The sequence below is a fragment of the Rhinopithecus roxellana genome, chromosome 5 (genome assembly GCF_007565055.1).
Source record: "Rhinopithecus roxellana isolate Shanxi Qingling chromosome 5, ASM756505v1, whole genome shotgun sequence".
In the NCBI taxonomy this organism is placed as follows: Eukaryota; Metazoa; Chordata; class Mammalia; order Primates; family Cercopithecidae; genus Rhinopithecus; species Rhinopithecus roxellana.
This window is the reverse complement of record NC_044553.1, coordinates 162780284-162808126: the sequence shown is the minus strand read 5'-3', so window position 1 is coordinate 162808126 and position 27843 is coordinate 162780284. Positions and strand designations below refer to the sequence as shown.

Below are 27843 nucleotides of genomic sequence, written 5' to 3'. Positions count from 1 at the left end.
GCAAGAAGGGGTCAGGGGCTGGGGGCAGCAGCAGGGAGTGACTGGCCATCCCAGGCCAGTGCATGCACACATGGTGGGGGCCAGGGGTCCACACCCCTGATTTCAGCCCCAGCTGAAATCACAAAGTCACCCCTGACCTTGGAGCACCACCCCCACCGGGCAGCAGCAGGGTCCACCCCACCCGCCCACCTGCCCAGGCTGTGCAACCAGGCTGGCGCAGGTCACCCCTTCCTTTGCAAGGTGGCCTGGCTCACGGTGGAGGCTGAGTCAGGAGCGTCAGGCAGTGCAGGGTCTGGAAGGGTCCCGAGGGGCTCACCACCAGAGTGTGAAGCCCCCTTGACATTCATGGCCTTCTGCAGCCCCATGGAGCCCTGGTGTGACCCTGGCCTGAGAGAGGGGCCGGGTGCAGTGATGCTGGGGTGACGGAAAACCAGACAGCAACTGGGATGGGACTGTGAGGACTAAAGAGTTAAGCGGGAGCAGTGTGCTCATCCAGGGGTTGGAGGGCTGCCTGGAGGAGGTGACTTCAAGCTCCAGAATGAAGGCGCAGGAGGTGAGGAGATGGGCAGAGGGTGTCTGGAGGAGGGACCAGTCTGGGCAAAGGAAGGGTGGCAGGAAGGAGGAGGGGCAGCTGGGAAAGGACCACCTGGCCGAGTCATCTCCATGGGCCCCGCCCTACCCGGCTCACACTCACAGCTACCTGGGGCAGGATGGGCCAAGTGCCCCCCTTCACCCCCACAGAGCCTGAGCCTGACTCCCCACACACACCCACAGTCCCAGACCCAGACAGGCCCACTCAGGGCCAGGCTGTATAGACCTGGTGAGGAGATGCCAGAGACTTTATTGTCATTATGCCCAACAAAGGCCTTCAGGCTTTGCATGACAGCAGGCTGGGAAACAGCCCCAGCAGTGGGGTCATGCCTGAGACTCCTCCAGCAGGTCACGGGAGGCAGGAATGGCTTACAGCAGGATGGCTTCAGGTTAGACACCAGGCAGCACTTCCTGAAAACATGAGGGCTCCTGAGAACATGTGGAGACCCAGGTAGTGTGTGAAGGCAGGGCAGAGAGACAAGCCCAGGCACCCAGTCTGTGCGGCACAGCCCAAGAGCCTGAGCAAACCCAGCTTGAGACTATGGGAGGGCCAAGCAACAGAGTGGGAATGGGGGTGTCAGCTGGGAACTGACCTGGGAGACAAGCAGTAGCATCCAGCTGAGGGGGTCCCAGTGGGGCAGGGCGCAGGGGCAGGGGTGGGTAAGGGGATGCTGCATCCTGGCTGAGCCATCAGTGCTCAAGTCTGGTCAGTTCCTTCAGGAAGGCCTCCCTGACTGCTCCTTTCTCCTTCCCCTCACCTCTAAACTGTTCCACCCTGGACATCCCCAGGAGGGGCTCTGAAGACCCTAAACTGGCTGGGACCCATCTCAGCCTCCTCCGATTCTGCCCCCCTTGGTTACGCCCCCCGAGCTGGGATCCAGCCCTGGGACCCAGGAGCCCGGGGATCCAGCCCTGCACTAGAAGCTCATTTGGGGGTGTCAGCCCCGCCTAGGGACTTACTGGGCATGGGACCTGGGCACCGACCGCACCCTCCAGGCTCTGTAGAAAGGCCACCACTGCCAGGTTCCCAGCTGCCTCCGCCTATGGGGAAGCAGTGGGGAGGGGCTGCCTTGGGGCCACTGACTAGCAGCCTGGCCCGAGGACCCCCATCCCCAGGACGCCCTCCCCCTCCCCCAGCCCACACACACAGGGTCCCAGCGGCTCCGTCACTCTCGTCACCCCCACCGCTCAGCGCCCCAGGAAGGGGACCCAGTCTGTGTGGGTCCTGCATGGGGAGGGCCGGGGATTCGGGGGAGGGGCAAAGCAGGGAGCTGGTGAATTGTCCAGGTGTCCTTTCTGGAGGTGGCAGCCTTTGGAGAGGGTGCAGGGGGTGGGGGCACTCACGACGTGCAGGGCGCTGTGCCCATCATAGCCCGGCTGCCCCAGGTCAGCCCCTGCCTGCCACCACACCTGCAAGCCTTCGAGGTCAGCCCTGTATGCCAGCCTGCGGGTGGGGGCAGAGGAGGAGTTGTTGGGCACCTATCCATCTGTCCACCTGCCTGTCCCCCAGGTGCCCTGGATGCTCTTACAAAGCCAGCCCCAAACAGCTGACTCAGCAGTGACCTGGTCCTGAGGCAGGAGTCGCTGGGGGCCATCGGGCAGCCTGGAGTCTGGTTTCACCCAGTAGGTGGGACGACGACTCCAGTCAAGGGTGCACATGCACAAACATACATGAACACACATGCACACCCAGCAGCATACACACCAGCATACATGCACACACACATGAGCACATAAGCACACACCCACACATGCACACACACACACGAGCATATATGCACACACAGGAGCACATGCGCCGTTGCGCACACATATGCACGCCCACCTGCTGAGCAGCCCATGCCAATTTCGTGTTTCACAACACCGCTCTTCCCACGGCGGGGTCCGCAAAGGTGGAAAGAAAAGTTTGAGGGAGCCCAGTGGTTCAAAGAGGGGGACACAGGAGGCACCCTGGGATAACTGTTGGGCCTGGACCCCGGCAGACTGCATGGCGGGGGGTCCTGGCTGGGACAGGGGTCCGGGCCCACCTGCCCTGGAGTGGGCACCTGCCAGGCCCTCGCCAGCTCCTCCTCACCCTGCCACCCTCCTGGGTAGAACTCACTCCCCTCCTGGGGAGGCCAGGCGCAGGCCAGGTAGGGACCCGGCAGGGAAGGCCCCACCCCTGGTGTGCAGGGGCTGGGGGTAGTGGCCTGGTGAGGGAGGGGCTGTCCTCTCTTCCGGAGGGCCCTTAGGGACTCTGCTCCTACCCAGGAAACAGCAGCAGCCCTGCAGTGGCACTGGGTAATCTCTGGGGCCATTCTGCTAGATGGCCTCACTGGCCCCTCCTGGACCTGCCTCAAGAGGCCAAGCCCCACACACACTCTGGCCCCTAGGAAGGCCTGGCCGAGGGGCTCGAGTCCAGCCAGCAGCTCGGGCTGGCCAGGCCCACTTCCAAGCAGAGTCCTGGACCAGGATTCTGGTCCCAGCTCCCACAGGACCTGACTACTGCCTCAGTTTCCCTTCTGTCAGTGGAGCCAACAAGGCCTGCCTGGAGTGCAAATCTAGACCAAGTCACCCAGAAGTTCCTTCAAAAGCAAGACCAGGGGTTGTGGCCAGTCCCAGAGGAGAAGCCAGAGCTGCTAGTCCTGCTGCTGCTGGGCAGGCGCCTGCACCCACTCCCCTCCTAGCCAGTGAGCCGAGTCCCTGCCATCACCCACTCCCCAAGCCTGGGACTCTGGACTTGCAGGGACACAGACCCCGCCACTCACAGCACCCCCACCCCAGCAACCACCTGTACCCGGCCCAGGTCTCCTGCCTCCGACTCTCCCTTCTGGGTCCCTCGGAGCCGCCCTGGCCTCGGACAGCCCAGGCTGGGCACAGGAGGCAGCACCAAGTCACCAGGCACAAGGCTTGGGGTGGAGGGCAGCGATTCTGACTGCGGTAGACAGAGTAGGATCCCTGCAGCCCTGGCCCACCTCCACCCACAACCAACACCCTCACCGAAGGCCTCCCTGCGCCTCAGTCTCCCCAACAATAACATGATGTCAGAAGGCCTGAGCCTGCCTCGGTGGTCACTCGGTCAGCATGAGATCGGAAGGCACATTGGCCACTGGTGCCATGTGGCCAGCAGGTGGGGGCGGGGCCTAGGTCAGTTTATCGCAGGACGGGAACCACGCTGGGGAGAACAGAGCTCAGGAGACCTGTCACCTGCCAGGGGCTTCAGCTCCCCTGTGCCCCGCCTGTCCCAACCTCTCCAAATGCAGCCCCAGCCACCCCCCAGCACACATCCCAGCCCCTCTCACAGCCAACCACCAATTCCCATACCCCTCCTCAAGCCCACCACACACACACACGCATGCACGCACACACACATGCATGCACGCACACATGCGCATGCGCGCATGCACACATGTGCACACACAGACACCCTTGCTGGACTGTTCGCTCAACTGAGAACAACTCCTTCCCCTGCCCCATGACATGGTCCCAGGCACACACCTCTTCCCGTCAGTCAGGCGGGTGCACACTGAGGTCAGCGGGCCTTGCCTCTGAAGCCCCCACACCCTGACTCACTTGTCCCTCCCAGCAGGTCTGGCTTTCCTTCCCCAAGCTGTGTCCCCCACATGCCTATAAGAGCAGGTGCTCTAGCTGCGCTCACCTGCACAGCTCCGTCCCTGCCTCCTCCAGCTCCTGGGTGGACAGGGAGGCCCCGGCTTCCCGCAGCAACCCAATGACACCGGGATGCCTGTGTGAGAATGAGCATACTGACCTTCTGCCCTGGCCAGCCAAGCTCCGCTGCATCTCACTCAGGAGCCAGCAGGGCTCATGTCCTGCGCACAGGGACAGGGACCTGCCTGCCCAGGACCCCACAGCCCTAGCCTCAGATAAGGGCCCATCCCCCCATCCTCTGCCTAGGCCCATGCGACATCATCCGGGGTCCCACCACCTCCATTTGTCCAGAACACCTTCTTAGGGCAGCTCAGGTCTGCAAGAGGTAGGGGTCAACTCTGCGGCAGCCCCGCACCCAGCCCCCAGGGGAGGGCATTGGTTGGTGCTGGTGGAATACTCCTCCCAGGGCAGTCTCCCCCACCCATCCCAAGGGGACAGCCCATTCCAGAGGATAGCCTCACATGAGCTGACCGGCCCCACTGCACACCCAAACGCTGATCACACCCCGTGGTGACCTCCTCAGCCAGGCCCAGCGGACACTGAATCAATCCGGCTGACTGCCCTTGGGGTGAAGTGGGGGCGGGGCACCCGGACAGTGGAGTCTGTGGTGGGGTCGGAGCTCTAGCAAGGCCTTGGAGCAGAGGCACAAAGGTCCGAGGCCACACAGCCCATTGCACGGCGTGACCTAACGATTGTGCCATAATCGCTGGCCATGCCCCCACCCCTGCAAAGCACCACAAATGGCCCCCCCGTCACCCCATTTAGGGAGCCTGGGAATAGGTATGAGGCGGTGGCCTCCCCGCACCCCACTAGGGCACAGCAGGGCCAGGCAGGCAGCCTCGGGGAGCCTGGCGGTGGAGTGAGGCTGGGTGACCGGTTGGGGGGTTGCTGTGAGCCTGGTCCTGTGAGTCAGGAAGGGATGAGGGGGTGGGCCTGTGTGAGCTCATCTCCGTGCCACCCACCCACGCCCAAGGACTCCCAGTCTAGAATCTCCAGTCCAGATCACCCCAGCCCTGCTTGGGGGGACCCTCACAGCCCCTCCCCCTCCTGTCCACCACCCTGTTCTCTCCTGTTCTTTTGAGTACCCTGTCAATGCTCACAGGAGCCTGGAAGGAACCTTCTACCCCAGTCACTGACTTCCCAAAGGGCACCACACCCCACCCCAGGGCTCACCGCTGGGGAGGGAGACCCACAGTTGAACATGGCAGGGTCATATGACCCCAGGCTCAGACACCCCGGCCTTCTCTCCATGGGACTCCTGAGCACTCCCTCCCCAAAAAGAACCCAGGGTCCTGCCGGCCAAGTCCTCCCACCCGCAGGGAGGAATCCCCAGGAACCCTGGGATCTCTGAGCAGCCACGTGTGTCTGGGCAGTGGCACCAGCAGACAGGTCCTCGGTCTTCCCAGGCCCGGGGCTGCTGGACATCTGGGGCAATAAACAGTAGGAAGGGGAGACGGGACACAGATCCCACCAGTGCTGGCCCCGCCCCCTATGCACACACTCTGCCTCTGCTGCTGCTCGAGGCTTTGGGAAGAGACACCAGCCAGGGCTTGTGGGTGGGGCAGGGGAACCCCACATGCATGGGCTGGGCCTGTTCTCCAGGACCCGAGTTGCCTGTTGCAGCCCCAGATCTGCAGCCGAGTAGCCTGCTTTTTATTGACGCATCTGGCTGCTGGGCCAGGACCTTCTGCCCCACCTCCACCCCAGCCCCCCATACCCACAGGTGTACAGAGATGACTCGGGAGCACCGGGTCCTCCCGGCTTTGTCCATCACACTTTTGTTTTCTAGGAACTCTGGGCTGGGGTCTTACTGGGCCCCAGGCTAGGGGGGCAGCCTTTAGGAAGCAGGTGTCCTCCGCCTCTCCCAGTCCAGCCCCGCCCCGGGAGGCTGTTTGAGCACAGGAGCCCACAGCCTCTCTGCACCCACCTGCCCAAGGCAGCTCTGTGCACCCCTGGCCCCACTACCTGCCCCGCACGGCCAGCAGCAGCGGGCTGAAGCCGTCCGTGTCCCGGGTGTTCACATCCACACCTCCCTGCAGCAGCATGGTGACTGCCTCTACGTGGCCTCCCTGGGCGGCTGCGTGCAGTGGGGTTTGGCCATTAAAGTCCACCAGGCCCAGGTCACTGCCCTGAGGTGACACAAGGACACGCAACTCCTGAGGGAGGGCCGGGCGGGGCCAGGTAGGCCACGGGGAGGGTGGGGCCCCTCTAAGGGTAGGGCCCAGCACAGCCCCTGCGCCCACCCTCAAAGCCGCAGTGAGACCCCACAAGCTGGCAGGACAGTCCTGCTGCCCAGCCTGGCCGACAAGGGCTTAGTGTGGTCAGTGGGTAGATGAAAGGCCGTCCTGTCTAGAGGGTTCAGAGCCCCTGGGCCAGGCGTGGCTGGGGCTGGGCCCCCAGGGTCGGGGAGGCTCACCAGCTCCGCAAGTGCCTGCAGCACCTCCAGGTTGCCAGCGTGGGCGGCAGCACAGGCCAGGCTGGGCATCAGGGCATTCCGCAGGGCATCTGCCTCCTGGGTGGGGAAGGCGGCACCCTGGGACCCATGCCTCCCTCTGGCATCTGGTGGAACTGGCAGTCCCTGGTGCTGTGTGACCCCTGCCAGCCCCCACACAAGGGCCCACAGATCCCAGGGTGTGGGTGAGAAGGAACCTAAGCTGCCACATCAGAAGGCCTGCGGTGGATCCTCACTACTCCACCCCACCCAGGCCCCCTGCCCCTGGAGCCAAGGCCAGGTCACGAGACCACCATCCAGCTCTGTCCCCAACAGGTGTGTGGCCAGGGCCTGCGACCCATCCTCCAAGACACCCCCATCTGCTCCCACTGCTGTTGGGACAGAATCATAAGTCACCCGCGTGAGGAGTGTGGGAAGGGGAGCCAGACCCCTCCCCTGGGAGGAAGGCCCTGTTCCCACGGCTGCACCTTCCCAGAAGAGCCACCTGCCCCCCAGCACCTGGCATCCAGGAGCTCCCCAAGATGCCAAAAGGCCAGGGTCTTGGCAGAAGCCCCACAGGTGCCACCATACCCAGCAGGCGCAACATGGCCTGGTGACAAGGCTGCTGCCCCTGGCCTGTCTCCCTAGAGCATTCAGGCCCCATGCAGCTGCCCTAATAACGGGCCATGCACGCCAGTCCTTTCCATCTGCACATCACCCGCCCCAGCAAGTGGCAGTTGCAGCACATGGCTCACAAGACAGGTCCATCCCTGTAGGGGGGAAACTGAGGCACTGAGGCCAGGGCAGGACCCCAGGCAGTGGGGAACAAGGCTGTCTGGCCTGCTAGGCCCCATATCAGGCCTGGATGCTTGGCCCAGCAGCCAAGGGGGCATGTTGCGGGGTCCAGGGAGGCCCTATCCCCCTGCAGACCCCAGGCCTTGAAAGCCCTCCTTCCTAGGTCTAGGCACCCCAGTTGTGCAGGGGATGTGCTCAAGGGCTGGTCCTCACCTCTGGGTTCAGGTGGGGGCCTGGAACCCCTGGTGCTCAGAGCCTGGGAGAGCCCAGAGCAAGCACCGCCGCCACTCACCCACCCGTCTTCTGGACAGGCAGCTCCCAAGGCAGCCCCGCACTAAGGCAGCGCTGCCAGTCAGAAGGCAGTGGCCTGCCGAGCCCTGTCCCCCAGCCTCCCTGCTGTGTGCCCACCGCCTGGCCCTTCCTGCATCCTGTCCCAGGGACCCTGCAAATCCTCCTTGCTGCAGACTCCAAACCCTCCTCCTGTGCCCCAGAACCTGGGTGTGCCTAACTGTTCGGGCTGGAGTGAAGGCTACAGGGGCTCGTGCCTGCCTAGTGCATCCCAGGGTGACCAAGAGGATGCATAGCCCCCAGCTGCCACTCAGGCCCGTGTGCCATGCCATTACCTGGCTGCCGCTCAGACCGAGGAGCCAGGAGACCCCACGGCCCAGCGCGTTGCCCTGCAGCGAGGGCCGGCACTCTTCCACCAAGGGTGCTGTCATCTCCCCACGAAGGTCCTTGGTCAGCAGCTGGGGGAGAGAACAGAGGCGAAGTGGCTCTGCAAGAGCTGGATGGGCAGCCCAGAACAGCCTGGAGGGTCGGGCTACCCAGGCACAGGCAGAGGTTGCCCTCGGCCTGAGCCTCGGCCGTGTGTGCTTCATCCCTCGGGCCAGAGTGGGCCAGGTCCCCTCGCAAGGCCAGCCCCACTCCCCGGCCCTACCAGTTCGGGGTCTCCAGGGGCCCCAAAGGTCTCTGCCCAGCCCCAGGGGCTGGCAGCCCAAGGGTCTGGGGCCAGCTGGGTCTGAACCCTACCCTCCAGGAAAAGTGGGAAGCAGGAGAGGATTTCCTGGCGACAGTTAGGGGAGCCTCAGGTCTCTATGCAGGCTGAGAAGGTGCAAGGACAGGCGGAGCCTGGGCTGGGGGTCCGGTGGGGGCTGTGGGGAGCCTGGGCCCAGAGCTGCCCTTCACCACTATGGGGAGCCACATCCCTCCCCTTCCCAAACAGGACACACCCTGGGCCGGCCCCCAGGCTCTTCCGGCACCGCCCCAGGCACGCCCCGGGAGCCAGCCGACAGGCTCCTGCACACCGAGGGTCGCCCACAGCCCCAGAGCGCCCGCACCTCCTTCCTGTCATCCAGGCTCAGCCCTGGCTGGCCCAGCACATACGACAGCTTGGCCAGCGCGGCCTCCGACGTCATGTCGAAGCCTGAGATGACGCCGGCTCCCTCCATGGCCTGTGAGGAGGGGGCATGTGGGCAGGAAGGGTGACTCACCACGGCCCCCAGCCCGTGAGGGGTGGGTCAGAGCCCACCTCTGCCAGGCCCTCAGGCTGTCCCCTTCCCCGCTAGGCCCTGATCTCCCGGCACTACCATGCCAGCTGCATAGTCTGTGGTCACAGCCCCCTGGAGGCAGTGGGTACAGTTGACGATGACCAGGCCGCGCTCAGTCGCCATCTGCAGCTCCTGCAGCAGGTCGGGCTTGGTGGGTCCGTTCCCCGAACCGAAGGTCTCCATGACCATGCCCTTCAGGGGAGGCTGCAAGAAGGCCCGAACCTGTGGGGCGGTGGTGGGAGGGAGGGCTGGATGGTGAGGGTCTCTGCCCTCAGCACCACTGAGTCTTGCCCCGTGTCCTCCCAAGGAGAGGGACCCCAAGCCAGGGGCAGCTGGTGCCTGCCCTGATCCCAGGACAGCGGGGCTCCTGGCAGGTGTGCATGGCTGCTGGCAGCTGCAGGGGGCTGCTCCCCCCACATTCTCCCAAAGGGTAGCCTTGTCTGTAGGGACGAAGGCCTTGTGTGGCAGAACACCGTGGAAACACTTCAGAAAGGTGGGAGAGGAGCCAAGAAGGCCATCAGAGGCCCCAGCACAGACGCCCTTGTCCAGCACAGCAGGGGCGGCTCCGAGCCAGCTGGAATCTGGGGGAGGACGCTGCCTCTAGGAAAGCATGGAGGACCCCGTTCTGGCTGTGAGCTGCACCCCAACCCTGCCGACTCCCCAAGAGGCTGGAAAGCACCATGACCAAGGACAGAAAATAGGGCCTGGGGCCAGTGTGGCCACACCGCAGACATCTCAAGTCCATGTGGGGTCTACCCTGGCTGGTGAGGGCCCCAGGGAGCCTGGGGACCATGGGAGCTGCAGAGGGCTGGGACTCGGGGCTCCAGGGGCAGGATGGCCGGGGCGGTCCCTACCAGGGCGGCGGGGATCCCAGGGTAGAGGCGTAGCAGGCCCACATCCTGCTCCATGCTGCTGTGCACCACCAGCCCTGCCTTCCCGCCAACCTTCCGCACCAGCTCCCTGTTGACTGACGACAGGGAAGGGCCTGTGTGGCACCTTCAGGTCTCCCACCAGCCGAGACCCCAGCCCAGTGCCTGGCCCTCTGCATAGGCCGCCTCCTTCCTTGTTTTCAGAGCCCTGAGCCTTCGCACCTCAGTCCCCTTGCCCTGCCTCCTCTCCCACAGGCAAATCCTCCCAGGCTGTGTCACAATCCGGCTTGTGCCAGGCTCCACAGCATGCACAGGGCTGCGGGAGGAGGCACTCGGCCAGCAAGAGACCGATGGGCAACACAGTCTCAAGGGTGACAGCCCAGGAAATCTCCGCTGGCCAGGCAAGGGGGCAGGAGGGTCCCGCAGAGATGGAGGCCCGGCTTGCCTTGCAGGCTGCATGGTGGCGTCGGGTGGGCGCAGAGACGAGGAGGGCGGGTGTGCTCAGCTGGGGAGCCACCAGCAGTCGCTGTGCTGGGTCACAGGCGTGGGGCAGCATCATCAAACCAGCCAGCCTCCTCTGCCCCTTGCTGGGCACCCACTGTGCCCACTGCCCACTGGCTCAGTGGTTGAATGAGTGAACAAATGGACTTTCAGATCCCTTACCTCTGGGGAGAGAAGGCCTCCATCCAGTTCACCCCAAAATCCTAATGTGCACCCATCACCCACTCCCCACACCCAGGGTGGGTGATGGTGGAGGTGCAGGCTCCAGGTGAAGTGGAGAGGGATGGATATTTGGGGTCAGTGCCCCTTGAACTCATCCATGCAGAGGGGCTCCCCAGAGGGCATGCCTGTCCTCGAGCTGAAGGCCGCCTCTCTGGCAGCACTCGAGCCCCCACGGTTCTTCCGACCTTCTCGCTCTACTGTGGGTGGGGGTGAGAGGCTGACGCCGCAAGCCCGGCCCCCAAACCCTCAGAGGCCAGCACTGAGGATGGGGTCCATTCCCTCGGCCCCTCTCCACACTCATGGCAGCCTCCAGCAGAGCAGGGCTGGATACCGGGGACTCCCACCGCACTGTGCGGTGTCAGAGCCTGCCCAGGGCAGTAAACACCCTGGAGGCTGGAGAGCCCAGCCCAGGGAAACCGAGGCCCAGAGGCGGGGAAAGGCCTGGGCGCCTGGAGAGCCCGGCCCAGTGCTGGGACAGGAACCTGGGCAGGAGGACCCCCACACATGGCTCTTCCTCCTGCCCTCAGGGAGATGGCACCCATGTGTCTCTGGCCACTTCCACCAGAGCAGTTTGCATGTGATAAAAAGGACCTCCCTGGCATGGTGGAGCTGAAGAGGGGAGATGTGGGGTGCTGAGGATGAGAGAGGGGGAGCAGGGACCCGGCAGTGAGTCTTCCACCCCCACCAGAGCCCACAGCATCAGTCAGCCCCACACGATGGCAGCGTGAGATGCCCTTTAACTGACAGCGTGTGTCTCAGCTAGACAAGCAGATAAGGCGTCAGCACAGGGAAGGAGGGGGCACCACCGCCACCAGCAGAGTTATGGCTGCAGAGGGGGTTATTACACAAAGAGGGCCCACGCCCACGCTGCACTGACCGTCACCTCCTGAGGGTCTGTGGAGGCCACCCCTGGGACCCCAGTCCTTCCTGTCCAGGCCTGCTGGAGGCCAGGGGAATGATGACCCTGCACCAGGCGGCAGAGAGGAGCGCCAGGGGAGGCCTGCTGGCTCGGCCCCTTACCCCCCAGGGGGGACTATGGCCCTGTTTTGCAGATACCAGAGCTTAGCACAGGAGCCGAACGGTGTAGTCTGCAGCCTCCAGGCTGGATGTGGCACAACTGGGGTGACTGGGACATGTCTGGGAGGGAGGTGGCTTCTCCCAGTGCACAGAGAAGGGCTCTGGGGCTCTGCGTTGGGATGACCCAGCGAAAGGACCCACGGCTGGTGCGTGACAGGCCTGGCCTGACCCCACAGCCATGTCCCCTTCTCCACCCTCCTCTGCTCCAAGGGCCCCGGCAGAGTGGGCCAGGGCCAGGGTTCAGCACAGAAGGGTAAGGGTGCAGGATTTGCCTGGGGGTGACAGTGTGGTCTCCTCAGACACACGGGAAGGACAGGGCCAGCAGGGCCTCCTCCAGCCTCCCATGCATCCCCCACTCCTTGGCGCCGAGCCGACTGTGGACAGGAGCACCAAGCCCACCCATGACTCCCAGACCAGACCAGCCCCTCGCTTCCCAAACAGTAGGTAAAAAACCCAGGACAAGCCCTCGACAGGGTGCTGGTAGCTGGCATCCCGGCCCAGGTTGGCATTGCTACCCCCAGCTGGTTCAGAGAGGGTGAGGGTGCACACTGCCAACCCGCGCCCCTCCCCAGGGGCCCCAGCAGCCACGCCCTGGGCAAGGCCTGAGGTTTCTCAACACCGGGTGCCAGAACCGGCCCGGCAGCCTGGCATCAGGTTCCCACGCCCACATGCATGTGGGAAACACTCAGGGGTGGGGGGCTGGGACCGGGACAGCCTCTCGTCCAGACCAGCCTTAGAGCTACGCCCAGGAGCTGCTCCGCGGCCCTGGGCCTGAGGCCGGTGTGTCTTGAGCCTCGTGGCCTGCCCAGGCTTAGCACCCTGTGCTGGCAGAGTCCCTGGAATCCGGAGCACGGTCCTCTGCGCCCTGCCGGGGCGGGGTCCACCCACCAGCAGAAGCTCCACTCCTGAGCCCCAGATAAGGTGTGAAACAGGCCCCACGGAGGAGCCGGGCCTGCAGGGCACTGCCCACACCTCTTGCTGCTCCTTCTCCCTGGGCTGGAGGGGCCAAGGGCCAGCATCCAGCATGGGCAAGCAAGCCAGTACCCCACCAGCACCAGCTCACAAGCTACCTCCTCCAAGAAGCCTTTCGGGCTGCTCTGGCCCTTGGTGAGCAAGTGGACCCCTGCCCAGGCCCGAGACCCGGTGTGCTGCACCCATGTTAGACACACTGATGTGTCCTGGGCATCATACTCCCTAGAAGGTGCTCAAGGGAGCAGCAGTCCCCCTGCTGGAACAGGAACACAGGCAAGGACCCTGGCAAGCTCCAGGGCCTGACATAAGGGTGCCCTGGGAAGGGTCTGGCAGGGCAGGGGCCTTCCTGGAGCACCCACCAGAAGCCGGGGACAGGAGGGGCTCTGGGCACATCTGGCTGCGGGGCGTCTGCAGAAACGGGTTGGGGCAGGTGATTCCGAAAGCCCCCGGCCATCTTCGGAGCTCAGGGTGTGAGCCCAGGACAGGAGACAGCGCGCAGGCTTGAGTCGGTGCCTCCCTGTGGGAGCCTGCCTCTCTCTGCCTGTTTCTCACCTGTAGAACCAGGCAGTTTCCTCTGTTCTGTCCTGCTGAGGGGCCCTGGGGCAACAAGCAAGGCTGCCACCGAGCCCGGACTCCCACACGCACGCCTTGTCCTGAGCGCCAAAGATGCCGGGGGGCTTTTGGAATCACCTGCCTCCACCCGTTTCTGCAGACGCCCCGCAGCCAGACGTGCCCAGAGCCCCTCCTGTCCCCGGCTTCTGGTGGGTGCTCCAGGAAGACCCCTGCCCCGCCAGACCCTTCCCAGGGCACCGTCATGCCAGGCCCTGGAGCTCGCCCGGATCCTTGCCTGTGTCCAGGAAATCTTCCGGGAGGAAAGTCGCGCCCCAGCAGCCCACAGCCCAACCCTTTATTCAGGAGGGTCTGCTCCTCCTTAAAATGGGGAGTGGGGAGTGGGGAGCGGGGAGTGGGCAGTGGGGAGCGGGGAGCAGGCAGTGGGCAGTGGGGAGCGGGGAGCGGGGAGCGGGCAGCGGGGAGCGGGGAGCGGGCAGCGGGGAGCGGGCAGTGGGGAGCGGGCAGTGGGGAGCGGGGAGCGGGGAGCCTCTGCTGCACCGGGAGAGTCCCTAGGAAGTGCCTCCTCAGGGGTCCAGTGACCTTGTGGGCTTGAGCCATCAGCCCGCCATGGCCCAGGCCTGGATAGAAGCCCAGCATGGGAGAGGGGGCACCTCCAGCCCAGCCCCCCAAGATGGGAACAGCTGCTTCCGTCCTGGGCAGGCAGCCCCACCCAGCCCCGGGCGAGGCATCAAATGCCCCCAAAGGAAGGCCAGTGCTGCCAAGCCCTGGAGCCTCCCCCGGGCTGGACCCCACCTCAGTCAGTCAGGATGAGACACAGGGCAGGTTTGGGGCTGCCACGAGACAGTCGGGGGCCAGGGTAGGCAGGATGCGTCACGCAGGAGGGAGGGGACGCTCCTGCCGCCTCAGGGAGGGGTGCTGGGGTGGGGTCAGAAGGACCGGCCATGCCGGTCATGGACCTGGAGCGGGCAGGGGCCGGGTAGAGTCCAGGAGGCAGGGGCTCCCTCAGGAGCCGCACATCCCAGACGGAGAGACGGTAGGCCAGGGGGTGACTTCCGGGCAGGCCATGGGAGTGGCCCTGCGTCTCAGGTGAGGTCTGGCAGGGCAACGGTCTCTGAGAACAAGCCCCAAGGCTGCTCCTACAGCCAGGGCCGGGGGCGGGCTGGGCCCCCCAGGAGGAAGCCTCAGGACACAGGACGGGCTCGAGTCAGCCCCACAAGGATGGCTGGGCTGCCCGCCGGAACCAGAGGACAGAAAGAGTCCCTGAAACTCCTGGGGACAAGGCTATGGCACACAGAGGTGAGGCAGAGCCAGGTGGTCGTTGAGGACCTCCTAGGCCTGGGGCCAGGGGTTGGGCAGGACACACGAGGGCCAGATGCCCCAAACCTCTCTTCCAGGTCTCCCGCCTCTGAGCCTACAGGGACCTGTGGAGGCCCCCACCTCTGTGGCCACGCAGCAGGCCTGTCCACGCAGCCCTGGCTTCTCCACAGCCCAGGGCAGAAATAAGCCAGGGCAACTCAGAACCAAGCACGGTGCTCTCAAATTCTGCCGAGTCCCAGCCACGAGCTCCCTGCAGCCACCCCTTGCCCAGCACCAGCACTGGGCAGGCACCTGGCCCTGCTCTTGCGGGGCTTACCTGTGACGTCAGCACCCACAGTGGCCAGAGGCGGCAGGTTCGGGGGAGCAGAAGGCCGCGAACCTCCGAGCGTCTACCTTGGTCGTCCGGTTGCCCCGAAACAGCTGATTCTGGAAGAAGAGGCAGACCTGCGGGAAGGAAGTGACGGAGCTCAGAGCAGCGGCCACCCTGTCCCTGACCCCTCTGCCCTCCCTGCCATCAATGGGGTGCCCAGGCCCAGGGGGAGGCGGGACTGTAACCCCACCCACCACAGGCAGAGACCCTCCTGGGAGCAGGTACTGCCCCGCTCAGGCCCTTTCCTGCCCTGCCACCTACCCCCAGGCTAACTGGAGCCTGCAGAGGCCTGGGGACCCCAGCGCCTGGGGTGTACAGGTGGCTGGGTGGCAGGAGGGCACCGTACTTCCTTCTCTTCCCACCTGCCCACTGTCCCCATCCCTGTTTCTTAGAGAGCCCTGGGAACTCATCCCAAAGGTGCAGCGAGCACAGCTGATGCTGGAGACCCTCTGCCCACGGTGAATGGGAGTCCCTGAGGCCCTCAGGAGCCGCCGGTGTCGGAGCTCTAGTCAAGCTGCTCAAGAGCCTAAGGGAAAGCCCCTGCCCCAAGCCTGGGGGAATCTTTGCACACATCTTCCAGGGATATCACATGAAACAGGGAAAGACATGGAGGAGGGCAAGGGACACGCTTCAAAGCCATGCTGGCTGCAACCTATTTTTATAGAAACTTATATACATATCTCTAATGTAAATATCCATCGTAGGAGGTCTTACAGAAGCTTACATACATATCTCTAATGTAAAACTTACATACATATCTCTAATGTAAATATCCACAAAGTAAGATCTAGAAGACAGTGCACCCAGCCATTGGCAGTGGCGTCTGGGGAGGGGCCTGGGGGGGACTTTGTTTCCTGGCTGCTCTCGGGCTCCCGCCCCCGCCCCACTTGCCCCGCCTCCATGCATGCCAGGCAGGTACCTCTGGGATCACATACTGGCCGGCCATGAGCAGTGCCCCCAGCAGGTTCTCACGGCCGTCGCTCCACAGGGCATGGATGGGCATCTGGGGGAGAGGCCACAAAGGAGCTGAGGCCTGGGAAGCCCAGAAGCCTGGGATGGCCCAGCTCATCACTGCAGGTAAACCTCCAGGCCCAGCCCAGGAGCCCAAGGCGGGGTGTGGGAGAGAGGACAGGCAGGCTTGGACTGCAGCAGGCAGCCTGGAGACGGGTGTCTTGGGGGAACGGGGTGCTCAGAGGAGCTGGGCAGTAAGCCCATCTCCAAGGCCGCCAACAACAGCTGCCCCTGTGGACAATGCCAGCCTGCACCCAGGATCTCAACCCACCCACCAGCTCCCTTTACAGGTCCAAGAGCTGAGTGCTGGCAGCAGAGGCCAGCCGGTCCCCATACTGGAGAACACATCACAGGCCTCCCACCCCAGCTGCCCTGCCCAGCTCCCTCGCTACCCCAGCAGAACTGTGGGCTGGAAGGAGGGTGGTGGGGTGAGGGGTGGGTGGGCCGTGACACAAAGGAACTGCCTCGCGATGCCAGGCACAGTACAGCTCTTCCCGCAGCTGCCTGTGTCTAGCATAGGCGACCGTGCCCTATGGTTGACTGAGTAGCGTATCCCAGGAGGGTGCAGGTGGCCGTGCAGAGGCCAGGGTCTTCAGGAGGAAGCAGCCGGGCAGTGGTCAGTGCAGGGCCCCTGGAGGGAGAGAGCCCTGGCAGGGGGTGGCAGTCCCGGGTCCTGGGTCCTCCCTGGCTCAGCCCTCATGTGGTGCGTGGCTATGGGTGAGTCCTTGGCCTATAAGCCTCAGTTTCCCCATGGGTATAACAGGGATAAGGATGCCCCGACAAAGGCCAACATCAGGGAGAGGAGAACACGCATGTGAGCATTCCTGGGGCCCGCAGTGCTCGTAACTGTGCCCTTGATTCCCCTGGAGAGGCCCATGGGACGTTCTGCTCCCCTGGGGCTCGGGAGTGTCTGGGAAGAGGAAAACCAGCCGGAGTCCTGTCCCTCCTTCTCAGCTCTGGGGCGGGAGGTGCTGCTCCACCCCAACGGGTGTGCAGTGGGCCCCAGGGAGACCCTGGAGGGACAAGGGAGATGGCTCCAGGTAAGCAGAGTGGGATGGCTGAGCTGCCTCCCTGGACTGCTCCCCGCAGACCTCCTAAGAGAGCCTCCATGGAGTTTTCTGGAGCTGCCACCAAGCTCAAAGGGACACAGGTACTGGCTTCCCACACAAGACCTTAGCCTCAGCCATGGGAAAGGATCTCAAGGGGCTCAGGTGCCCATTGCCACCCACAGGCAACAGGGACCCCTAGTCAGCCTCTAGCCGACCTCCCCTGCCACCTCCCCTCAAATCCAGTTTTCCAGAACAATCCACTGGCCTTGGCTTATGGGATTTGTGCTGGGTTAGGTTGAGAGAGGCGGGGAAATCGTGTGCCGGGGCCCCCAGGATGGCATTGCCTGGAACCACAGTGGGTGGAGCAAAGAGAGGGACAAAGGCAGGGACGCGGCCGGGGCCTCCTGGTGCTGCTCTGTGTGCAGCCGTCCTGCTGCGCCAGACGGAGAGGTGGGCAGCAGCCGCAAGCAAGCATCGGGAGGAGAGGAATTGATACCTGGCACCCCCAGGGCCAAGGCGGGCATGGCTCTGGGTGCTCCAGGGCCTCACAGCTCCCGGGGCCACCAGCAGGAGACGACCTCCACCACGGGGCAAGTGGGCTGGCACTCTGGCAGGACCTGAGCATTCGCGAGGCCCAGCACGGGCCCTGCAGCAGCCGGCTCAGGAGCTGCTGGGCTGAGCAGGAAGCCCAGGATCCCGCAGCAGCCGCTGGCAGCACAGACTTGACCTGTGGCCTCAGGAAGCCCCTATTCCTAGGAGCCCCGGGCCCCTGAGGTTACCTGGGCCCCAGTGAGGACGACGGTCTTCTGCAGGTTCTCCAGCATGAAGGACAGCATCGAGGCAGCAAAGGCCATGGTGTCAGTGCCGTGGATGACCACAAAGCCATGGTACTCCTTGTAGTGCCTCTGCAGGAGGGGCGCGCACTCAGGCAGGCCAGCCCCTCGGGGAGCAGGTGTGGGGGAGGGTGCAGTAGGGGGAAAGGGTCCAGATGCAGAGGGGAGGACTCTGAGGAGGTGCCCATGGGGCCCTGGCCTGGAAATCCCTCTCTGGAAGGTGAGCACCTGGCATGGAGTCCTGGGATCCCCACGCTGTCTCTGCCCCGCGGCTTCCATGTCACTCAGGTGCACCCACCGCGCGCTGAGGCTCCCCTCAGAGCACTCGAGAATGAGTCCCTCCGAGGGGCCTCTGCCCATTCCCGGAGGGTGGGAGAGCGCCTCACATGGCAGCAGGGGGCTGTGGCGGTGTATGAGCCTTGAAGCCCAGACGGCGGATCAGGCAAGACACAACGGTGGGCACAAGGACGCCTGCAGGGTCAAGGCACAGCCATGGCTGGGAGCCAGCAGGTGATCCTGGAGGTTGCCTGGATCTGGACCTGGGTGGCTGGGCAGGACACTGAAGGGCAGCAGTGAAGCTGGCCATGCAGGGACGTCCTCTGGCTACCACCCCCTGGAGGGTGGCAGGTCCAGGCTGTGGCTGCCAGGGCACCGTTCCAAGAGCCCAGGGTCCCATACTAAGCCGGTGGGCTATTAAAACACCAAGTCCTGTAGGCCCAGGAACTGCATTGGAGCGGAGGCCAAGGAGGGGAAGGGCGCCCTCTGCTGGCCACTCGCGGCAAGACGGCAGGCTGGGCCACCTGAGCTGAGAAGGCCTTTGTGAGGCTGTCCAGGGCTGGTCCCTGCAGTAAGGACCACAGGGCACCTTCGTGGGGCTCAAACAGCAGTCAGGCCTTGCCCGGTAAGGGCTGCCAGCCACAGATGGAGGAGCCTGTCCTGGGTGGTGCTGCCCCCCACCCCGCTGCTGGGAAGAGGAAGCCTAGGTGTTCCCACTCAGGGGAGCAGGGGGTTTGTAAACGAAGCAGGTGAGAATTGGGACTGGAGGGGGCAGGAGGCCCCCGCCAGGGGAGGCAGCTCAGGTACGTGGGAGCGTGCTGTGGTGGAGGAGAATGGAGAAGAAAAGCTGATGGGGTGGGGGTGGTTCTGCCTGCAGGGTGAGCACACAGGTCGCTGTAAACCACAAGAGTCTGCAAGAAGTGCTGTGGTCCTAAATCCACTAAGACCGCAACTGGGGAGGGGACAGACAGAGGGCAGTGAGCCAGTCACCAGCCAGGCACAAGGAGCGTGTCGGCCCTTGAGGTAGCATCACACACCATGCCCCAGATACTAACTGAGACAGGCTAAGACAGCTGCTCCCCCTGTGTCCTCGCCTGGGAAGTCGACTTGGCCCTCTACGCCCACCCCCAGCTTGCATGAGGGAGAGGGCCTCAGAGTCTTGCCCCTAGCTCTGACATGTGGGCCCTGCCCTTTCCTGAAGCTGCCATTCCCAGATGCTCCCAGGCCCCAGGCTGGGCAGGCGGACTCCACCCCAGACCCTGCAGCTCCTCACCTGTCCCAGAGTGTTTCTGTGGGCCACTGCCCATCCACCAGCCCCGCCCATACCCACAGCCCTGCCCACAGGCATAGCCCCACCCACACAAATAGCCCCACCCCCACTTTACAGCCCCACCCACAACACAGCTCCACCCATGAAGCACAGCCCTGCCCACATAACACAGCCCCGCCCACACCCACAGCCCCACCCACTCTCCACAGCCCCGCCCACACTCCACAGTCCCGCCCACACTACCCATTCCCACCCATGCTCCCTAGCCCCACCCACACCCAATAGCCCTGCCCACTCCCCACAGCCCCACCCACACACCACAGCCCCACCCAGCACTCCCCAGCCCCACTACCTCGATGGTCTGGGCAACGCGAACCCACTCAGCGATGGTCATGTCACTGGAGTCGAAGAGGGGCTGGCACTCCAGCACAGTGTAGAGGATCCTCTGGTTGGGGGTGGCCAGGCTGCGGGACGGGAACAGCAGGAGGCGGAACTGCAGGCTCCTGCTCTGCACCTCCAAATGCCCTGACCTGCTCTGCTCCCCTCTGGTGGAGCTGGGGCCCCTACGCCAAGGGCTCTGCACAGAGCAAATTCTCAGCATCCCAGGCACAGGGCCCAGACCCCTTCCACCTGGAGCTCCCCACAGGGGCGAGGATGTGGGTCAGGATGGGCCACTCCCAGCAGTCTTCTTCCCACAGCAGCTCAGAGAGGGGGGCTGGGACCAGCCCATGTCCCGGCAGGAGAGGCTGCTGGCAGGAGGCTCGCCTGCGACGGCTGTGGCCACGCAGGGCAACTCCCACCACGAGGGCAACTCACAGCTTACCCCCAGCTGTGGGGACATCAGGGAGCTGGGCCCAGAGCAGAGAAATGGAAGGATCTCCATGCTGGGGGCAAGGCTGCCTGGGCCAGCCGTCTCCTGATATACAGGGTCCCTAGATGGGGAGCCCTCATCACACTTGCTGAACCAGCCTGGCTGGGGGTGTGGGAGAAGGACAGGGAGGGAAGGTGGGACCAGGCACGGGGGCACCCTCAGAGGCTCAGGCTCTGGTGGAGGTGGCTGCTGGTCAGTCCTAAAGCCCTGTAAGCTGAGGGGATGTTAGAGATGGGGGTGAGCAAATGGCTCATCTGGGCCTGGCCAGCAGTGCCCAGCCTCGGGTTCAGTGCCTCCCAGCAGCTACGCCCTGCCTGGGACCCGGAGGAGCCCACACTCACGGCAGCACCAGGATGTCCTCAGAGAGGCCGCGGGCTCGGGCATGCTCCTCGTCATGGAACATGGGCAGTGTCCTCAGGATGGCAGCCAGGCCCGTCCCAGGCACGAGCACTGTAGGCAGAGTCCAGGTGGATGGGGGGGTCAGGGACTGGCAGCCATGGCCTCCTTCTCCCTTGGAGGAAGGGCTATGCTGCCCCCGGGACCCCTCAGAGGGCAGGCCGCTGACCCGCGTTTGGAAGCCATGGCTTCCTGCCTTGGAGCCCATGGTGACTCCTCATTTCACAACTGGACAGCCCCAGGAGCTCTGCCCAGGTCTCCAGCTGCTCCAGCCAGGCCCTGCCCCTGCTCCCACCCCCTTCTCCAAATGCTCAGTCCACACTCCTCACCAAGGTCCACGGGGCTCAGCCTTTGCCTCACTGTGGATGTGCTGCAGCCTCTGCCTGAAGTCCTGCCTCATCTCCACTTCTCACCCAGTAGGTGCCTCAAGACCCAGATTGGGGCACCAGCCCCAGGAAGCCCTCCCAGATGCCCAGGCTGTAGTGCTGTTCCCACATTCTCCCTCACTGACCCTCAAGCTCCGAAAGGGCATGGACTGTGTGACTCCCTCAGGGTCCAGCCCAGGTCCCCTTCCCCAGATCCCCGACCCAGAGGGCCTCGCACACAGCAAGTGTGTGTGTGAGGTTGGCCCCACTCCCAGCAGCTCTGCCACCTTCCTGCAGCCTCTGCATCTCAGTTCCGTCCCATAAACGGAGACCTGGCCACACCACTCATTCCCTGGGGCCAGCCGCTCAGTATAAAGCCCTGACCCCTCAGCCACCCCTCCAGGGCCTCCAGCCAGCCCCAAAGCTCCCTCCTGGCCCTCCCTTCCCTCCCCCAGCAGCAATGCCCTATCCTATCCTGCAGACCCCAGCCATGGTCACCTGCTTTCCCCTGTCACCCTCTGCAGCCGTACCCATCTCCTATCACTGGTTCACAAACGAATCCCAAACTTGGCGATTTAAAGCAGCCCCCTCTGATATCCCTCCAGCCACACCCCTCCCTGCCATCGCCCTCCACCACTGGGCTCAGCCGGGTCTCCACATCTCTGCCTGTTAAGTCACTGGCCCCAAGACACCAGCCCCTTGGCCCCATGAAGGTTTATGGCACCCATGATCTTCTCTGGCCTTACACAAAGGCCGGTGGAGCCCCAGGGACGTTTGCTGGAGGACTGGATGATACAGGTCGGCTGAGGTGCAGCCGCTGACAAAATCACCCCGCCAGTAGGGGTCAGCCAGCAGACGGGGGAGGCAGAGTCAACGCGTGTTTGTCTACCCAGAGCGCAGCCAGGATATGGGCTGCCAGAACAAAGAACCAGCCCTGTGAACCCCAAAGACCCAACCTCAGACCCTGGGCATCCAGGGGGCCAGGGTCCACCCCACACTGGTGTCCAAGTGTCCCCGTCTCATGTGCGGTGGGTTGAAAAAGCATCCTAGAAGATGTCCACATCCCAGGGCCCGGCGCAGTGGCTCAGGCCTGGAATCCCAGCACTTTGGGTGGCTGAGGTGGCGGATTGCTTGAGGTCAAGAATTCAAGACCAGCCTGGCCAACATGGTGAAATCCCATCTTTCTGAAAAATACAAAAATCAACTGGGCATGGTGGCGCACACCTGTAATCCCAGCTACTTGGGAGCTTGAGGTGGGAGAATCACTTGAATCTGGCAGGTGGGGGTTGCAGTGAGCCAAGATGGCACCAGTGCACTCCAGCCTGGGTGACAGAATGAGACTGTGTCTCAAAACATTAAATCAACACATAAAAATAAAAAAGATGTCCACATCCCAATCCCCGGTACCTGTGGGTGTCACTTCATATGGAAGTGCCTTTGTGGATGTGATATTAGAGGTCGTGGGGTGGGAGGCGGGCCCTAAACGCCCCTCGTGTCTCCTTACAGGTGGGAGCCACAGGGCATGGGGAGGCGGGAGGCACGGAAGAGAAGGCCATATGACGACAGGGCAGAGCAGCCCTTGGAGATGCTGGGCTGGATGACTGGAGTGATGCAGCCACAAGCCAAGGATTGTGGCATCCACCACACAGTGGAGGTGGCAGGGGCAGTTCCTCCCACAGAGCCTCAGGAGGAAGCGGTGCCCTACAGCACCTTGGTTCAGCCCGGGGGAGCCCCTCTCAGGCCTCAGCCTCCAGAACCGAGAATGAACTTCTGTGGTATTCAGCCGCCCGGCACAGTGGCCACAGTTAATGAAAAGTCACTCTCCACTCCTTGTGGCAGGTGAAGCTGGGGTGTCTTATGGGGAAGGTGGAGGGGCACATCTGGTTTGGCTTTGTGGGACATACTCACATTGTGCAAGGTCACCTCCAGCTGCTGCTGACTCATGTGGGGGAACAGCTTCCAGAAACTTCCAGGAATGCTGCAGAGTGGTAGGCGTGGATATGGGCCCTGCTGTCCCTGCCAGGGGGATGTGTGGGCACCACAGGCGAAATCAGCCAAAGAAAATACTAAATTCTCTTGGTGTCCTCTTCTCTCGAGCAAAACACTGAATATGTGCTTTGCAGTGGTTTTTATGGCTCATACCTGTAAGCCCAGAATTTTGGGAGGCTGATGCAGGAAAATCATTTGAGCCCAGGAGTTCAAAACCAGCCTGGTCAATTTCTTATTTTTTTCTTTTTCCCTTTTTTTTTTTGAGACAGAGTCTCACTCTGTTGCCCAGGCTGGAGTACAGTGACGCCATCTCCACTCACTACAATCTCCACCTTCAAGGCTTACGAAATTCTCCTGCCTTAGCCTCCTGAGTACCTGGGGCGCGAGTAACCAGGATTACAGGCATGCACCACCCCGCCTGGCTAATTTGTTATTTTTAGTAGAGACGGTGTTTCACCATGTTAGCCGGGCTGGTCTCAAACTCCTGACCTCAAGTGATCCACCCGCCTTGGCCTCCCAAAAGTGTTGGAATTACAGGCCTGAGCCACCATGTCTGGCCAAATGTTCCTTTTTCAAGCCTATACTGTCGCCAGTAAAGTTTTCTTACCTACCTGCAAGTGAACCACTTTCTAATTCTGGGGCTCCAGCACCTCACCCCGCAGTCAATGTGTGGTATGTCAGCAGCCATTCTAACAGGTATGCAGTGGCATCAGGGTTTTTTTGTTTGTTTGAGACAGGGTCTCACTCTGTCACCCAGGCTGGAGTGCAGTGGCGAGATCCAGGCTCACTGCAACCTCCACCTCCTGGGTTCAAGCAATTCTCATGCCTCAACCTCCCCAGTAGCTGGGAGCACCGGCACCCACCACCACATTATGGCTAATTGTTTTTTTGTTTTTTTTTTTTTTTTTTGTATTTTTAGTAGGGGTTTCACCATGTTGTCCATGGCTGGTCTTGAACTCCTGACCTCAAGTGATCCACCTGCTTCCGCCTCCCAAAGTGCTGGGATTACAGGTGTGAGCCACTGCGCCTGGTCATCCAGAGCAATTTCTTTTATTTTAAAGAAACACCGACTTTCACACCTAACTCTGATTTTGTAACTTGTATTACTTTTCTCAATGGGGGCCCTCCAAAAGCTTCAAGGCCTGCAGAACCTGAACCCTCCGGCCCTGCCTGGAACCTCTTCCTTGGCCCATCCAGGCAGGTGCCTGAGTTTGCTGGTGACCTGGAAACTCCTCAGCCCCCTGCCAAACACCTGGAAGGGAGGGCCCCACTGTCACCACCGAAGTCAAGCTTAGGCTTAGAAACTTGTGAACGTGCAGCACCCGTTCAGGAAGGAGGTCCAGGCGAAGGGCACAGACGCTGCTGCAGTGACCAAGAAGCCACAGGCATCACTCCACCCACAGTCTCAGCTGCTGGGACCCATGTGGCCAGTGGGCAGGGAGCTTCTCTCAGCTGCCTGGCCCCAGAGGTCCGCCCTCCCTGCTGTGCCTGCAAGGAGCCGGGCTCAGGAGGGACTTTGGGACAAGCCGGCAAGTAGGTGGGGCTCCCAGTTTGACATAGGAAGTCTTCAAGTTTCTGGGCCGTATGGAACGTGGCCACTGATGCCAGCTCGGGCTTATCAGCCGTTTTTGGATTCACTCTGCCCCTTGACCTGTGATAGCTTCAATGAACTCAGAGAAGGGATGGGTCGAGGGGCGTCCCCGCTGGCATCGCCTCTGCCCTCCCTGAACTCTGGCAGGGCTCCAGGTGTGCAGCGTTCCACCCACAGGTCGCTGTTTACCAGCAGGCACAGAAGCCGTTCCAACAGCGACAATCCAAACAGCTTTACTGTGGCAAAGCCACCACTCCCCTCTCACCTCCCCAGGGAAGGCCAGAGCCCACGTCAGCAATGTGGAGGGAGTAAATCATTGACACCTGGCGGGGCTGGGACTCAGGGCAGTCATGGGGGTATGGAGGGGTGGCTCGCCTGGACTCCGGGCCAGGCTCCCTCCCTGGCCTGTGAGTGCTGCCCTCGCTCCTGGAAGCCTTGTCACTCCCCACACCATGAGGGTCTGCATGTCCCCAAAGGACGCCTGACTGCCGTCACACAGCAGAGCTGGCATGAGGGCCCCTGGTCTCCCACAGCCCCGGCCCTCGGGCTCCCCAGCTGCTCCATGGGCGTGGGTGGTCCCCTCATCCAGGAAGACAGTGGGGACCAGATCTCCTGTCTTTTCCTCCTTTGTCTTCTGGGGCTGAACCATGGGGTCCCCAGAAGCCTTCCTGAAGTGGAGAAGGGGGAGCAGTGAGGATGCCGGCGACGGGGGCGCAGGAGGGCCTGGGGCTGACAGCAGTGTCCTCCCGGAAGCCCTCGGCGTGGAGCCAGGAGATGCTGCCTCATCCTGTGGTAAGAGAGACCCTCACCTTCACAAGGGCTCTGAAGACGCGCGCCCTCGCCGGCTGGGACAGGCTGGCTGCTCCAACCTCACGAGGGGTCGGGGGGAGCCCGTTCCTGCAGGTTCCTAGAAGTGGATGCCCCACTTGGGTCAGCTAGCAACAGCTAGGGGTGACCTCACAGCCACACACAAGCCAGGACCCCAGTGCACAGAGCACCGAGGGATCTCAGAAGGCTGCTTCAGGTCTGAAGACTGACGCCCCACACCCAGTTTCCAGCATCAAAGTCTCTTGTTCCCCACCCAGACGCCGGACCTCACAGCCTCTTTCAGAAATGTGGTTCACGCATGTGAATGCGCCCACAGGCTGCTGCGGTGAGCACGCAGGGGCCAAGCGAGACGGGTGTGTGGCGGGGTTGCAGTCAGAGTCCACCTGTCTCTGCAGCTCCGACCAGTCAAGAACGATGTATTGAGCTCAACGAAATTGCAGTTGGCCACACACCAAGCCTGAAGGAGTAGTGTCAGGGGTGTCGGACCAGGCCCCAGACAGAGTCCCCAGGTCCTGTCCCTGCTCAGGGGCAGCTCTGGCAGGCTCCGGCCCTGCTGGGCTCCCCGCTACTCTTTCCTGCACCTTTCAGGGCTGCTCCTGGCCTGGTCCTCTCCCACCTTTGTCCTGCAGGCTTTGTGTCCTCAGAGAAGCCCTCCCTGGACTGCCTCAAAACTCCACGTCACCCACACACCAGGCCCAGGCCCTGTTATCAGCCCACAGCCCCTGCAGGGCCCTGGGACTAGCTGTCCCTGGACTGGGACAGATCCTGTCCCTGGGACTAGCTCCTTAATGCATGCCATCCCTTCAATGGCAGCCTCTCTCTCTGGCTTGTGAGGGTCAAGCACAGGAACTGTGTCACTCTATGTCAGTGGAGAGTCACACAGGGGCGTTTGCCAAACTGTGAATGACTTTGTTCCATTCACAGGCAGAGGGAGAAGCACAGAGGAGGCTCCCAGCAGCCTGGACAGCCATGTTCCTGGGGCCTGAGTCCTTCGTGGATGAGCCCCACTAGGCTTTGTCTCCTGGGCTGGGCACACAGTTGGCCTCCAGAGGGTCTGCACCAGTCATGGTGTGGCGGGTGGAATCTGAGAATACCGATAGAGTGCTGGTGGCTTCTGAGGGGCCACTTCAGCGGAAAGGGGTGGCCAGGAGGGACAGCTGCTGGGGAACAGGCCGTAAGAGGGGGTGGAGAAAGGAGGGGCGGGGAAGTGGTTGGCAGATGGGCAAGGGACAAAAGAATGTTCTGGTCATGCCAGGGGAGGCCCTGGGACTCTGGCAGAGCCGGAGAGCGTCCCAGCCGTCTCAGGAGGGAGAGCTGCGGTGGACACAAGCAGTAGTGTGGGGAGGGGCCAGGGCAGCAGGGAGCGGGAGGAGGAGGAGGAGTAGAAAGGGCTCCCGAGGGAAAGGCAGGCAGTGGCCCATGGAGGGTCGCAAAGAGGTTCAGGACGGGCGAGGGGGCTGTTCTGGCCCCGAGGGAGGGGGCACTCCACATCACAGCAGAGCCCACGTGGGGGCCCCAGGAAGGTCCTGCCCTCCTGGGAAGCGCCCACGCATTCTGGAGGCTCCAGTGCAACTGTCCTCTCCCCATCCTGGTGGCCTCAGGCTCCCCAAGCTACCATCCTTCCTGTGCCCAGCCCAGGCTGGCAGCACTGTGCTGGAGTACCACAGAGCTCGGTGCCTGTCCCAGGCCTTGACCCTACCCAGGCAGAACTCAGTCCGGGTGTAATCGCTGGTCTGTAGTCAACTAGGTCCACATAGGGGCAGAGGAAGCAGGGCTCTGAGGCCACCTCCAGTGTGAACGCATGTGTCCCTGCAGATGCCAGGTGGCCCCAGTATCGTGCCAGAGCACGATACTGCTGCCTGACCAGGACCCCAGGGAACTCAGGGGATGGGGACACCCTCCTGGGTGTCGCAGGTGAGGGGTCCTCGCAGCCTCCTAAGCCTTCCCGGCTTGTGTGTCCAGGGCAGGAGGGGCAGGCTAAAGCCCTGGGGCCCTCCTGCCCCATATTCCAGGGCTCCAGGGCGCTGGCCCTCAGGGGCGCAGCGGCAGCACAGGGGGCCTGGCCCCAGGGTCGCAGGGCGCTCCCAAGAGCACCGCGACCACGAGGACCCACCGCGACCTCCTCTGTCCAGGTGGGGGCTCCGCGCGCGGGGGCGGCGGTGGCCGGAACCGAAGGAGAGCGACCCCAACCCGCAACCCCCAACCAGGCGCGGATCTGACTCCCCCACAACCCCCGTGGGTGCAGGAGGGTCAGAGGCTCCCGGTCTCGGCCAGGTCCAGAGGCCTCCCCCACCCATGGCGCCGGTCTCAGACTCACCGCCGAGCTCACTCCGCATGCCAATGGTGCCGCCGGTGTAGACGGCCAGCAGCCTCCGCTCGGACCCCACCGCGCGCGCCATGCCGGACCGAGGACCACGGGAGTGGACGGGGGTGCAGCAGGGACGCGGGGCC

The 27843-nt window shown here is 63.2% G+C and overlaps 1 protein-coding gene across 1 annotated transcript; it reads right to left on the bottom strand.

The window, feature by feature from the left end:
* Positions 1 to 821: 821 nt before the first annotated feature.
* ASPG (asparaginase) lies at positions 822 to 27843 on the bottom strand. Its single transcript, XM_010376946.2, is given in 17 exon segments — positions 822 to 1002; positions 1552 to 1632; positions 1936 to 2035; positions 4229 to 4315; positions 6205 to 6368; positions 6656 to 6751; positions 8089 to 8211; positions 8803 to 8916; positions 9052 to 9234; positions 9867 to 9979; positions 14860 to 14902; positions 14904 to 14987; positions 15833 to 15916; positions 17753 to 17878; positions 19705 to 19816; positions 20565 to 20673; positions 27710 to 27843. Coding segments are annotated over 17 exon segments (1722 nt in total). The 5' UTR covers positions 27792 to 27843; the 3' UTR covers positions 822 to 981.